This window comes from Ambystoma mexicanum, chromosome 4q (genome assembly GCF_040938575.1).
Source record: "Ambystoma mexicanum isolate Mex_15411 chromosome 4q, UKY_AmexF1_1, whole genome shotgun sequence".
NCBI lineage: Eukaryota > Metazoa > Chordata > Amphibia > Caudata > Ambystomatidae > Ambystoma > Ambystoma mexicanum.
The window spans coordinates 535,732,597-535,747,924 of record NC_090928.1 but is presented as its reverse complement, the minus strand read 5'-3'; the positions used below and the strand labels follow the sequence as shown (position 1 = coordinate 535,747,924).

At 48.7% G+C, this 15,328-nt stretch overlaps 1 protein-coding gene across 9 annotated transcripts in view; it reads left to right on the top strand.

Annotated features, from left to right (window-relative positions):
• Positions 1-15,328, top strand: part of NHSL1 (NHS like 1) — an 844,536-nt gene that overhangs the window by 772,908 nt on the left and 56,300 nt on the right. For 5 of the 9 annotated variants that reach the window (XM_069608084.1, XM_069608086.1, XM_069608092.1 and 2 more), the window contains exons 4-7: positions 10-202; positions 6,842-6,973; positions 9,306-12,620; positions 12,837-12,960. In XM_069608084.1, the coding sequence (XP_069464185.1) occupies positions 10-202; positions 6,842-6,973; positions 9,306-12,620; positions 12,837-12,960 (3,764 nt within the window). The remainder of the gene's footprint in view (positions 1-9; positions 203-6,841; positions 6,974-9,305; positions 12,621-12,836; positions 12,961-15,328) is intronic. The other 4 variants (XM_069608087.1, XM_069608090.1, XM_069608085.1 and 1 more) reach the window with 3 other exon arrangements.

Below are 15,328 nucleotides of genomic sequence, written 5' to 3'. Positions count from 1 at the left end.
CTCCCTTAGAGCTCAGTTTCTTCCACTGACGAGGAAAAGCTTCTTGGGATCAAGCGCCCGAAGACTCCAGTGCCTGATGAATTCTCCGATATCCACACCCAGACCAACTGGACCAAGTCTCTGCCCCTGCCAACCCCAGAGGAGAAAATGCGCCAGCAGGCCCAGGCGGTCCCCACTGACGTTGTGCCCATCAATGTGACCGGTATGTGGTTGTACCAAAAACAAAAAAGGCAGTGTGGCTGCTGGAGGGGTCAGAACTACAGTCTGAGCAGGTGGAGCTCCAGTGGGCTGTGGTCAGGGGGAGGGCATGTGATTACTCGTTTGGAAGCTTCCAAAAGCCTGCCGCCTAAAAGCACCCGCCATTGCTATAGTCGTTAGTAGTTATTGCAACTGCTAGAAAACTGGCGTTTTCTTGGATCTGTCCTTGCATCATCTATTGTAATCTCATTCCACGTGCTTGCTTTGTTGGTACAGCAGATGAAGGGCTTGGTACTAACCTGCAAGGCTATATCTGTGGCAGTGCCCCTAAACAAGGCGACCTTTGCAAGGCGTTCAGTCACTGGGTGCAGTGGGCATGTACAAGTATTTCAGCAGGAAAAAAACAGAAGCAGTAAAAAAAGAGTGCGTTGGTGTCTTTCGCGGTAGGCAGAAAGCAAAGGTCCCACGTAACAACTCTATAATGAATTCCCAGCCATGCCCACTTGTGTAAGCACAGACGTGGGGCGTTCGGGCAGCACTCATCCGCTTTCCATTAATCCCGGCAGCTCATCTGTTGGTCACATATTCCCTTTCATATCAGGAATGTAATCCTACCATTGTCGGGTCCGTGCTTGGCAGGTGCATGTCACTAGACTCTTATTATGGGTATTCTGAGGGCCTTCACAGTTCCCAAAGCGACTTGGTGTGACGGCACTCGGTGGACGGCGCATGGCTTACTGTGGTGTTTCATTTGTGACTAATGCAATGGCTGTTTCATTTACATTCATGACGACTAATGACAGTTTGTATCACACATGTGTCAACCATATTCCACTTCTGTATGTAAGTCACCTTGCCTTCATGAGACACCGGCAGCAATATACGGCCCCACTTGCATGCAGGTGGATACTTTGTGTACACGTCGGTCACGCATGCAGGACTGCACACTTGCAGCCTCCATGCTTGTTCATTTAAGCAGCTGCCACACAGCTCCTCTGGTCCCCTTGTGCGAGGCAGCAAAGTGTTTTCTCGCTGGTCCCCTAATGTTGAGCGCCTGTGGGTTTTCTTGGGCCCACCTTTTGTTAAGTAGCTTTCTCTGGTCCCTGGGTTCTGTTCTGTGCAAAAGAGCATCCCCTTAATGACATTGATCGAAATGCAAAAAAGAAAGATGTGGGCGTGTTCCTGAATGCCTGGCCACTCCTGGATTCCAGGGGCAGTGGCCCTTTCCATTGCTCCAGACCAGTCAAGGGCAGTGTTCACTTGTCTTGCTGCTCAGAGCCCCACACAAAGTGGTGGCACAGAATGTCCTTTTGCCTTGTTTTGTGGTATCCTTTCCCTCCGGTGATGTATAGTTTTAATGCTCCAGGCTCTTAAATCTACTGCCTCCAGTGCTCTTGGAAAAAAGGTATCAAAAGCGAGAAGGGCAGTCCCCGCATCCTGTCTTCCAGCATGTTCTGCTTCCCTTTCCACTGGACAGTCGCACCTCATTTTGTCCTGTCCTGCTGAGAAAGAAAGTCCTCACACCTGTGCATGCTTCTCTCGTTTCACGGGACCCAGGGGCATTGCCAGATTCCCCTATTCAGAGCGCTTATTCTGCTTACAGGTTCCAGCCCCTGGAGAAGACCACAGCCTATTGCTGGGGCCTACAGAGGAAACTCGGCCAGTCCATCCCACTCGCAGGCCTTTCTCCATCCTGCCTGCCCAAGTGTTCACTGCGGAACCAGAGATGCTTAACTGGTGCGTTAGGAAATGCATAATATGCGCACTCCTGGGTAGTATCTGTCCTGCCCCGTTAACAGATGATGAAATACTAATATCCAGTTCTGGACCCGAGAGGAGAGGGATCACTTCAGAAGAGGGAGCTCAGCATGTTCTCCTTGCCTTGGGTGGCAGGGAGTGTGGAGAAGAGGTAGCTAAGCTCTCTAATTAGGATTGTTTCATAGTTCCATCCAAACCACTCCTCTTGCAGGAGGCTTCAACGATCTGTCAAATACTTATTCACACCTGGGGAAGGGTGCTCAGCCAATCAGGTGGCTGGAACAGCATGTGAGACTACACATTCTCTGTGGCAGCTGTTCCGCCACCCAAGGCCCTGCCAGAGTGCTGCCATTTTTTTTTCTTTCTTTTTTGAAAGTGGGGAGGAAACGGGGACCATCTCCCTGTTGCCTCCCCAGCCCCTCCCTCTCTTGTTACTTACCTGCTGTACCGGAGCTTTGTGCTCTGGTGCCGGCGCTCCTTCTGCTCCTGGCCTCCAAAGAAATGGAAAAGGGACTTGGTTCCTTTTCCCCCATGGCGGTGGTCATCTTTTTTTTTTTTTACCCTGCAGAGATGATCTCTCCGAAGCAAAACAAAAACAAACCATTTGCACCCTGGTTAAACCAAGACCTACCCCACAAACATTGCTTCCACAGCAGCTATACTAGCGCATATTAGAGTTATGGGTGTGGCAATCATGTTTATCGTAACCAAAACGACCACCAGTGAGAAGTTCTCAATTTCGTACAGCGTACTTTGAGGGGGTTGCTGGACCAAAACCGTTTCACCATGCTCTCTTGCAAAGTATGGTCAGTGCCGATAGCCTCCGAGATCCTGGATACGGAGCAACATTGACATCTCATCCTCTAGAGTGGATGTCCACCTCTTAGGATATTTTGTCTTTAATTGCGAGGGATGGCCAACGGCAACATTACAGTGGATCCGGAGGCTACTCTTTCTTGTGGCATTTTGCAGCTCTCTTGCTGCAGTCATTGGTGCAAATGACACCTGTACAACTAGACCTTTTTTCAGGCGATGCCAGATAACCAATTCTTAAGGAGTTATTTTTTGCCAGAGCTTAGAACTGTCCCCGCAGCTACTGCTTGACATATACTCAGTGAGATGACAACTCGTGAACTAGAACCATGTATATCTTTCCCACTGACCCCTGTTCTTCCCATGGGTACCGCGCTCCCTGGATAAATGTAATCCACTATTGCATTGGGATCAGGGCTTAACCGGCCCTTTACCCTTTGGCGCTGGAAAGCCAGAACCTCGGGTGTATCACCGCAGGGTAGCCTGGCCTGCACTTTCATGACTGGGAGGGTGTCCTGTGTTTTGGCCGGATTGATAGTCTCTCGCACTAGAGAGTGGTCGTTCCATGAATCCTAAATCCCACAAAGAGCACTTCCTGTAGGGGGAACCATTATTCCACTCTAAAAAGGCGACCCAGTGTTTCACCTTAATTCCACTTGAATCATCAGCACAGCAAGTAGAACCCAATGGTAGCATTTAAATAGCACATGGTGACCATCCACTTCTACTAGCCCCCTGCATTCCAGCTATTCTCCTCCGTGGCACGCCCTCTCAATATTGTGACGCATATGGGTCCGGGTTGTGGTTAGTTGAAAAAGGTCAAAGGTGCACTAGAGCTTTCATGATTGTAACATTTATCCTGTTGGTTCATGCAGCTACATCTCTATATCTGTGTTTTCCAATCACGACAGTAGACGCATAGCAATGGCCACAGTCCCTTGAGACGCACTACTGGGCTATGATATGGGTAAAATATTGGTAGGTGCTTACCACTTGCATGCCACTCTGAGCTCTTTGTAGTCCTTCAGGCCACCGTTCATTGGAATGAGGTGAATGTGGAGCAGCACTATGGTGTGGGCATGCACCAGCCTTGGCATGCAGGAAGAGCCGCAAGTAAAGAAAATGCAAAATGTTCAATGGCCAAAAGCCTGGAAGTTTTCCGCTTTCTCCTGACCCCCTGTCAGGCTTGCAGGTTGCTTATGCTGTTTTGTAATTTACAGCACACCGTCACCACAAGGCTTGTCTTACTGCACCCCACCCTTGTCTACAAAATACTGGTGATGCAATCTGATTGCTAGTGCACCCATACCTTGGCTCTGGTAGTCCTATTTTACAGCTCTTGCGGCAGCGGCAGCCCTCTCGATCGATGTAACCGCCCGTGCAGCGAAGTAGACCCTAGAGGTATTGCACACTCTGATGTTTTCATTCTTTGGCATGGAAGGCTGGGAGACCTGGTGCAGCTCTACTTGAAGGGATGCAAGACACCCCGAAGAGAGAGTGCACTGAGAGGTGCCCATAGGATTGTATAGAGGCCAGGAGGGCAAGCCGGTCATTTGATAGGGAGCTTTTCAAAATGGGGAACTGGTATTGGAGGCAATCAAGCAGCAGCAGGAGTGCTGATCTGCTGACCCGTCTGACGGCTTCACGTCAGTGTGGCGAACCAGTGCACAGGGTGGAATATTGGGTGCACAGGGAGATGCCTATCTACTTTTGGGGGAGCTTATTGCAGCTGAATTTATCTGTAGTGATATTCCACCTGAAATGTGGGGGGGTGACGTTTTGGGGCCCAGCCTTGAATTCGAGTGGCGGGCCCAGCCTTGAATTCGAGTGGAGGTAGATTACAAACGATGCAGATGAGAGCTTCCATGATGATGTAAAGGGGGGCAGTGGCCATTTTCTGAAGAGAGATGCAAGATCTTTTCAAGGCTCTGCAGGCTCAATAGAAGAGGAAAGATGAGGCAGAGACATGTAAATGCTGCATAGGGTTGAAGGAAGACTAGTCAGGAGTGGACAGGGTTGGCTTGGAGACAATATAAGGGCATTTTAGTTCACAGAAAGGGTGGTAAATGCATGAAGTGCAGGGGTTGGGCTGAGTTGTTGAAGTCGTGGCCAGACCAATAACTGCATTCAAAGATTAATATCTAGCATAAGAGCAAAGGCTGAGCTCCACACCAGCAGGGGTCTTGCACTACTGCTGGAAGGTGGGATACGGGGAATCGGTTGTCCTTATTTGCTCTCGTTATCTAGCTGAGTATTTTTTTCATGTTCGGACCATTTGACCAGCTTGCTTGGAAGGCAACATGGCAGAGAGTGCCCCAACCGATTGCACTTGATGCACCCACTTATTGCATGCCCGTTCCTCCAATGAAAATACATGCCCTCTTTTATAATGGGCCACCACTTCCAGGTACCCCCTTTATGTATCGGGGCAAAGGCGTCTGTTTTGTGAAGAATCCGTTTTCAGTTTAGACCTCGTCTGCCAGGCCCCCCGAAGAGATGCCGTCTGAGAGACACTGTCTTCTGAGGCAGTCTGCAAGCTTGCCACCGGGCTTTTTCTAGGAAGATGGGAAGAATGAGCAAGCATTTGCAAGGTGAGACATGCACTTCCCAGGGTGAGTTGGTGCATTGTCAATGAGCTGCTCACATAGGCTGACAAAATGCAGAATAGTACTGCCATCATGCAGAAAAGAATACAGTCTGCCAATAGACAGGCACAAACAAAATATACTACTTTGAAGTAGTAGATCCAGGTTCATATGGTTCAAGTCTCATTTTGAATTATTTAATGATCGACTGACATGCGCTTCACGAGAGAAGACGTGCTTCTTCCATGTCTCCGTATAAACTCATGACCAGTAATGCCTTGACTGCAATGTGAGCGATCGGGAAGCAGTGAAATTAGCTGCCTCTCTAATCCAAGTGGGGAATCGTGATCAGCAGTTAACAGTGCCTCAGTCACTATGGCTTTCACAACGAGGCACTTGCCGGCCCCTTAATGATGGGCCATCAAGCATGTTTCGTACGATGAGACCGTCTTCTTCAAGGTCCCTAAAGTGCAATTTTAAATTGGTGACAAGTAATGTCTTAATAACTAAGTGAGGTATCGAGAAACAGTGGAAGTAGCTTAATATCCTATCCAAGTAGAGAATGGTGATGGGCAGCTTCCATCATGGTGAACGCCATAGAAACTATTGATCATGGTTCGACACTTGCATGGGCGATGCAGCCACTTTCACTGTTTCCCAATTCCTTGCAAAGCAGTTACATTACTTATAATCAACTTATGAATGTACAGTGTCCCTCATTAAACCAATAATTCACTATCAAGCTTAAAACCATCTTAACTTGAAGCTACTGTTTCAAAGATTTCTTATTTTAACTAGGCTCGTCTATGCAGAAAACTGGTTAAACAAGCCCATGGGCGGTGTTTCAGTCGGAGAGTTGAGGGGTTTTATGAACGATTATTGCAGCTTTTATTTTTCTGCTTGGCTTAGGTGGGAAGGGTCGTTGGTAGACCGAAGATATCCTTAATTGTTTCCTTCGAAGGTGTTGTGTGGGGACCTTCCTAGTTCATGCAACCTATTGCTGCCTGTCATAAGAAGCTGTAAACTTAGGGCTGCCTGACCCAGCAAGTAGCATGCAAGGTGCAGTGCGTCACATCCGCCGCTGGTCGCTTCCTGCGCTTGACTTCTGTGGCTCAACACAGGTCTCCTTTTGCCACGATGCCACTATATTTTGGTCAATTGATGTGTGTCATGCTGAGAGGCAGAGATGATACACTGTTAAATACTCAGGTAAGGGGCAGGCAAGTAAGCCTTATTTGCCCTCGCACACCCGCCTCTGCATTTTCTACAAACAGAAATTCTGCCCCCCCCACCCCCTGCCCACATTCCCACCAAGCCTTGCAGCGACGGTGTGCTGTATTCATGTCCGTTATCCCACTGTTGGATTGAACTAACCTCATTCATTAATGCCTGTTTGTTGTCTCTCCATTGGTCCGGAGGTAGATGGTGCATGGTGGTAGCCTGCTGGGAAGTAACGTTGCTTTGCTTGTTCCACTACTCTACACTAGGGGAGAATTTCGACCGCCAGGCGAGCATTCGGCGGTCTCTTGTTTACACAGACACTGTGGTGAGACGGCCGAAGAAAGTCAAAAGGAGAAAGACCATTACAGGCGTCCCCGACAACATACAAAAGGAGCTAGGTATGGCTGAGCACCTCTGTACGCCATCACTAACTCGCCTTTACTCGCCACTGCTTAGCGCAAACATGCACGTCCTTGTGTTCCTGTACAGACCGGCAGCCCATGGGCCTAACATAAGTGTGCAGAGCAAAGTCCCCCAAAACCTCCTTGACTCCACACAAAAGATCATGTGTCTCATTAACTATGTTGGGGAAAAATCCTTTCTGAACGCAAGAATCCGATGATTGCTCTTTTGGTTTTTGTATCATTTCAGAGATGCAATTAATGCTGCTTTCTGCAAGAGGGGTAGGTCAGCGGAAGAGGGAGGCCCCACAACATACTTTTATGATGAAATCTGGGGACATGCAGAGGTGCAGCCTCCCTAATGCTAGATTTTAAGAGCACGTAGAAAGCTTTCATTGTAATTGTAAATTGTAATGGGTTATTTGTAACGCACCTAATCCCCTCGGTTTTCTACGGACCGGGGATCGAACCTGTGTTGCTCTGCATCGTCTTGCTTCCAAGATGAGCGTGTTGCCCCTGAGCTATCCTCCCGAGACAGTATAGTATATTAGTAATCTGATTTGTGCAAGCTATGGAAATCTGTCAGTGGGAGAAAAACTCAGTTGAAACTGCCCAATCAGTAGCCAGACAGAGCCTTTGGCGTTGACCTACTTATAATTGAAATCAGCTGCTTGGAGCCTCCATGAGCGTTGCAGATGAATTTCAGCGGTGGAGGTATGACGGCGGGGATTAGAGTCCGTATTGGCGCAGAGAGCATTTTAGCAGGAATTAGAGGGTTGGGAGACTGGGTTGGGACCTTGTAAAATTCTTCCAATTCTTCCAATAGGGCCTTAACAATTGAATCTGCTCGGTTGAGTCTGTGAGATCGATCTCACTGCCACTGATTCAAAAGAAGAGACACAGGGAATGGCTTAGATCGTCTCGAACGTAAAGCAGAAACACATACAAAGTCCCGCTCCAAAACTGGGTCAAGTCAAAACCTAGGCCCAGGAACAACACACACTCGGTGCCCTGACGCCAGCTAGAGGACTTTTTAAAGAAGTGATATCTGCTTCAGAGAAAAACTCATTCAAGACCCGAAGCATTCTCGGGGTGTCCAGTATATGTTACAAGGTGCCCAGGATTTTAAAAAGTGTATACAAGTGAGAAACTACTCAAATAGATTGTTTTTTTGCGCATTTCATAATGCGCGTAAACATAAGCACCTGCTTCAGAGCGTGGAGTGGTTATGGGGTGCATGGGAGTAAGGGTCAAGCAAGCTGGAATTTGGGTGGGTGCAAGTAGGCACATCAAGGAGATGTATGCAACATGTGCCGGTAGAGTAGGTACCAGAGAGCCAAAGAATCCAGAAACAAAAGGAAACCAGATGTACTTCATTTTTGACGAGCATCAGGTGTGGATCTTCTGAGGTCATTCCAGAGAATCTGGCCTTAAGAGGGGGGTCTTTGGCCTCCTGGCCCTTGCTTGGTGTATGTTGGCTCAGAGACGGGGGAGGGCATTTGCAAGTATTAAGAGTGAGAAGTGTGCACACGTTGGCAAAATCTCCCGCTCTTGCATGCATTGGGAGCTGCAGTGTTTGGAAACATCTCCTTCTGTTTTTTGGTTTTTTCCTCCATATTCTTTTTGTTTTCCACCATTTCACAATACTAAATGTTCACCCTTTTTTGTCTTGTGCACCTCGTCACTGTCACACACAGTGCTTTAGTTTTTTCATCCCATATATTTCTTCTGAACAAGTGGGAACAATTATCAATTTGTTGATTCCATGCAGATTATCAACCTGTTAGTACTAAACTTTAGAAAAAAATGAAACCCCCTAGTGCAGCAACATGCACCGTGCACGTCCATTGTCCCAAGGCGTTGAGTTGACAGTAAAACCTACTCCGTCTGGCTGGCCATAAGTCTATTTCACATGCCACTTTATATTTGCTTCAATGTTTTTATTTGGCTCTTATGCCATGGGCATCTGAGCAGTCTTAAGGGAGGGGGGGTGATACATCATCTGAGTAGAAAGGAGGCTGGCGGGCACCTCATTGGTTCCCCATAGAAAAGAAGTAGGTTTTGTCACCTGGGGCATGGGGGCAGATGAAAGCCAGTGGTGGTACGCAGATGCAACGCGGCATAGCAAGCCAGGGCATTCCAGATCTACTGGGCTCTCCCAGCTCCTATGGGTGACAGGAGAAGGTTCCGCCATTTTTTGCTCCTATGAAAATCTAGTGAGAGATAGGCCATGTTAAGTAGCATCCGTTATGTTTATATTTGCAGTAATAAGATCTTTTTTTTGTGTGTGCTGCTCTTCCAATAATTGCTTTTTTGTTTTTACACACAGCAGCAGGTGTCGGACATAATGAGTTTAGAGGACACTCCTTGTATATTCCAGATCACTATGCAACACTGGGGAAACTAGAAATTTGCCGCTCATCTTCTCAAAGATTTGGAACTCGGGACACTAGCTGCCAGACAGACGAAGTGAAGGTTGTACCGCCCTCCGTGAGAAGGATACGAGCACATAAAGGGCAAGGCATTGCTGCACTAATGTCACAGATGTCAAATTCATCTGGGAACATGTCCACCGTGAGCGACTCTGCTGGTGTCCTGTTTGCGCCACGTCTAAATGGGGACATGCATTTCCATAGCCTCCCTAGGCCCGGAGCACGTGTATCCCTGCATTCCCTGGAACAGAAGCCAGGCTCGGCGTACCACATAGAGGACTCTGCCCACCCCTTGCCATATCAAATAGGTAAACTGAAGGTGGACGATAGCGTGGTTAATCTGAGAAACAGTCCGAGGAACGGGACGCTGCCACGGCCCAAGTCCCAGGAAGTGAAAAGCCGAGATAATGAAATGGCTAACCCGGCCTGCATGGTTTCTCCACATGCGGCCTACTCCATGAGCATCATACCAAACGCCACCTTATCTTCTACTTCTGAGGTCATCGTTCTTCATAACTCCAAGAGCATGGGGCAGTTGGATAGCAAGCTTAACACGTCATCTCCTTATACCCGGGTACCTCTTGGGAAGCCTCCCGGTGCTGACCGTACAATAGGGGCAAAAGAGGATCATCATTCTTCAAGCGGCAATTGGAGCGAGACCAGTTCAACCCAACACTCGCATACTTCTGACACTGTACCTTGCAATTTGTTGCTGAAGCCATCTTTGTGCGATTCCGCAGTCTCCTTGAACGCAGCAGGGAGCACCATCAACGGGTCTCAAAGCTTGACCTACGGCAGTAGAGCCAATGCAAGTTTCCCGGTGAACTCCTTGGACAGTGATGAGAGAAGTGAATCCAGCTATTCAGAAGGCAGATGTTTAAAGATCAGCCTTAGCAACACAGAGAGCTGGGCATATGAACCCCAAGTTAATGGTGATACTCCCGCAATGAAAATGTCCACCGGCACCCCGGGCTACTCCACACCTTTGAGCAACATGAGTACGAGCAGCTATGAAGGGGCTTCAGTCCGAGCGGATTCCAGTTCATTATGTTCACTGGACCCTGATGGCTACTACACTACCATGCACATCGACTCCGGCCTGAGATCTGGAAGACAGTACAGAAGCAATGGCTTTGAGAATTCAAGGCACAGTTCTGTCAAAGTTTCAGATGGGAAAGATGAAAAGCAAAACAATGATGACAAATCGAGCTACAGTGACAAATCACTCACACGCAGCATTTCTTTGAAAAAAGCAAAGAAGCCGCCCCTTCCGCCTTCCAGAACAGACTCTCTGAGGAGAGCTCCCAAGAAAAATGGGCAGTCCAAAGGGCAAGTACTGAACGAAACTTTAATTGCCACTCTCCAACAGTCCCTGCAGTTGAACCCCAAGTACAAAAATAGCAGCTCTCCATCTCAGAGTCCGTGCAGCGATTACGAAGACCCCTGGATCGTGCGTTCCCGCAGCCAGAGCACGGTCAGTGCTAGCAGCAGTGGACTCTCGGCCACCACTCCCAACATGTACTCCATCTGTCCCATCACACCATCCCAAAGCGAGACCAGTAGCGTCAAGTCAGAGTACGCTGACCCCTGGGGTTATTATATTGACCATACTGGGAATCAGGGTGAGCAGAGCAAGTCTTCTGCCTCATGCACAATAAATACCTCCGTCTCCCTCAATGACTGCGGCATCAGCCACTTCACCTATGGACCCAGAGTTTCTCTACAGCAAGTGCCCAGTGTACCGGCCAAACCAAAGAATGCCTCGCCAGAGAAGCCCCACCGAGTTACCTCGCCCTCCAGTGGCTACTCCAGCCAGTCCAATACGCCCACAGCCCTGACACCTGTACCTGTGTTCCTAAAAACCCTGTCCCCGGGAAATGGAAAGATGAAGCTAAAACCTAAAGTGCCTGAAAGAAAGTCTTCTTTGGTCTCATCTATTTCCATCTCCTCATCTTCTACCTCCCTTTCCTCAAATACGTCTGACTCCCATCAGCCAGACGGGAAGAATTCCACTTGTGCCATGAACTTTACTTCTCCATCAACGGCACACACACCCGATCCTCCGCCATTGCCGTTACCACACATGGATGCTGTAGATATGTTTCCACCGCCATCCTCTCCCAATTTCCCACCGCCACCTCCAGAGGCTGCTGGGTTTCTTCACCCCTCTGTAATGATGTTGAATAACCTGGCAACTCCAAACACTGCGTTCTCGCCTCTGCCTCACACTCCACCTTTAATGCCACCCCCTGCGCCACCCTTGGATCCAAAATTCATTAAGGATGGCATGAAACAGCAGCCATATCATTTTAGAAAAGCTCTCCCAGAAGATTCTGGTGACGGGTCGCCGAAGCAGTCCACTGGAACGCAGGCGACCACTCAGCCGGCTGCACCACTGGTTACAACTCAGGCTCTGCAGAGGGTGCAATTGAGATCAATTAAGAAAAGTTCAAAGTCCGAGCTTGACCACTTGGATGAGTTGACTTCTGTGCCAGGATTCCATGAAAAGACCTCTTGGAAAACCTTTACATCTGAAGAGCCCAGCGTCGTTATGGGTCAGGAAGATTCCACAACCCAAAAGCCAGGTGTCCTAGTGTTGCAAACCATGGATCCTCCAAGCTTGCATACAAGTCATCACAGCAAGGCAACCAATCTTGAAAGCACCGCCCTGGGCGCATTGCCGGACCGAGTTCTTGAAGCTGCCTTTTCAGAAATGCGTGTAAGCGACTCTCAAGCTGCAATTCAATATGGAGAGTCTCAAAATGGCGCTGAGCTGACGCCACACACGCAGCACGTGCGCTCAATGAGCCCCGATCCATCCCCCAGCAAGAAGCCGCCCCCTATCTCCAAGAAACCCAAGCTGTTTCTCATCGTTCCACCTCCGCAGCTAGTTTTGGCAGCAGCAGTCCATGAGAATGTGCGAAACATGCCCGGCACCGACACACCAGACTCGGCTGTCACACGTTGGGAGGAGGCGGAATTGGGCTCTGAGGAGGCAGAATCGGGAAGCTTGCTCCCCGCTGCGGAAGCTGCCCGACCGGAGCCGTCGGGAATGGGAGAAGCCAAGGTGCCGACGATCGAACCCGGAGCCCCAGCAGACCATCTAACTCCACATCCGGACAGGGACGAGGAGCAGACCTTCTCGGATGACGGCAGCACTTCAGACAGCAACGCGAGTGCAGATGGGCGCGCATCGCAGGACGACTACCATGGTAAATATGCAGCGCTACTCTTAAGACCAATACATAACTCGACTGCAATTTCTTGAGCAAAAGCCGGCGTCACTTATTTATTTAATATGCACTCCTGATGTGTTGGCATTCTGCTTGATTCCGTGCATTGTTGGAAGAGAGTGTGTGTGTGTGTGCATGAGTACACGCTGCTCGTTAACTTCACTGAGAGATGTTCCTTTTCCTCCTGTGCCGCAGAGGTGTTTGGGCCGGATGACAGTTCGCCATCGCATTCAAGCAGCAGGGTCAGGGAAGTTGGCGACGATGTGGTGACCCCAAACAGACCTAGGACCACAGAGGACCTGTTTGCAGCTATACACAGGTACTACCTACGGATCCATACCCTAATAAAACATTAGGGCTGTTTTTAATTGGGTGCTATGCCTCTGTCAAATGCATGCACTGGGTGGGCGCAAGATGGGACTGAGAGGGAAAAGGCGAGGGGGTGCATAGCTGCAACGCACATTCGTTCCACTACTTGTATATTTTTTTCCTTCTGGACATCTATCAACTGAACTGCTCTTGCAAGTATTCTGCTGGATTCCAAAAGCGTTTAGATCTGATTTAGTTTGTGTCTGTTGGATTCACTTTGCATTTTTATTTAACCATTTGCATTCCCCCGATTTTTGTGCTGGTAATTTATAGAATCAATATCCAAAATAGCATATGCTGGCAGTCGATCCAGTAAAAACAGTTTTGTGGCTGTTTGAGGTCTGAATTTACACAAGAGACCATGTCTTTTCTAATCATGGAAATGCTTGCTTTAATCTCGTTAGAAATGCACTCTGTGAGCCCTCGTGGTAACTCGGCAGCCGAGGAGCTGCTCTGTTTGCCTAAAACACTGAACAGGGGATGGAAAGAGACGTGGTCCAGTTTGAATTGCGTTCACTAGCCACGCTGTGCAGCTGAAGATACACAACAGTAACCACACAGATGCCATGCACGAACAGTTCATTGTATTTGCCGTGTGAAGCAATGAGGAGAGGCACCCCGGATCTGCAGTGTATATTTGTATGTGGAACACATATGTTTTTAACGGGCACAGGTTTTCGAAATCCCTAACAAATGTAAGATTTTTTTATAATGTCCCAGAGATTTCTGTGCTGATGAAATGCTCTACTTTGCGCTTCCAGGCGCAGAGATCGCCCACACAGGACCAGGAAGGAAGGGCCAGTGGCTGGGTGTGATAGGCTAGAAGCACGCCGGGTTAAGTGAGAGCAGTTTTCTGCTGTTCGATTTGTTAATTTTAGCCTTGGAAATGTACGTTTACATTATAGTTACGCAAATTCTCAGGTCTCCCCTCAGAATTCATATTTATTTGCATATAACATAGTAAAACTATTTCCGTGCATGGGATTTTCACAGATGTTCCTGCTGGTTTGGAGTGCCACTTGGCGGGTGTGGTGTGTGCAGTGCTTTAAACGGGATAAGAAATCGAGGAGTGTGGGCGCTAATGCGTTGTGATTCAATATTTGGGGATGGGGGACTAAAAAGGTCTTGCGAAGCCTCAAAGCCAAGTAACTAGCAAAGCTTTAAATGAGGAGTGGCCTATGTAATTCAAGGAGTGACCTAACGGAGCCGATGAATTTACATATGTGCAATGAAAGGGCAAACATTCTGGTTTATGTATTTAGATATGGTTAATGTGTGTAAACATTTTGACTAAAATAAATATATTCATATATGAAACAGAGCATCAAATCAAAAGGGGTCAGTACACCATACAATACCAGTTGTTCTCCAGCATGGGGCCTGGCATGGATTCACATGCTCATGAATATTCCCCGTCATCAGGCTGGGAATCCTCGGTAAAGGAAAAATCAGTATCGGTTTCGATTCTGATCTGTCTTTCTTAGTAGTAACCAATCACTGGTCTCTGGGTCATACTGTCCCCAGCCAATGACTGCCCTCTCCTTAAGCCCCGTCCCTGGCAGCCATCCTCAGATTTTTACCGCACGTTCAAGTGTTGGGAGTCCTCATGCTATAGCTCTCGAGCTTTTACTGCGTTTTGCGCTTTTTCAAAGAGATTTATCTAATTTTTTGGTTTAATCGAGCCTCAAGCTCCACCGTTTATACTTCCGATCAACGGAGACCCGTTTCAGATTTATCTACACCCCTCGAGGGTGAAGTTTTCATCGAGTTACGCTTCTTGGAGGATTCTGCGGCCTACCTCGCGAACGAGAAGAACATGGCCCAGGAGAAGGGAAGCTCGACTCCCGGCAAACTGTTTAGGATCTGCCCTGGATGCAACCTACAAAATGTGTTCAAGGAGGACGAGCATTCGAAATGCCTTTACTGCATCCACAAGGACAAAACGCACGTGGAGAAGGACTGTGCGTTTTGCATGAACATGTCGGATCGGACTATGAGGGATCGTCGGACCCGTCTCTCCAACTGGCTGGAAGGCAAGAGCTCGGCAGGTGAGAAGAAGTAGACCGAGCGGTTTTCTAAGTCCTGTGAGGGCGGCCCAAGAGAAGGCAAAGCACCGCGAGTCGGCAGGCACCGGGAGCACCAAACGGTCAGACTTCTCGGCTGCCAGGCAGGGCGCACCTTCACCGACGCCATCAACCACGAGCCAACGCTCTGGCTCGGGGAAGAGAAAATCAGAGAACCCGGCTAAGCTTCTGGAGAGGCCCCGGTCGATCTCGAAGGAACTGGCTGAGGGGGAGCGAGGCAGTGACCCTCCCCCT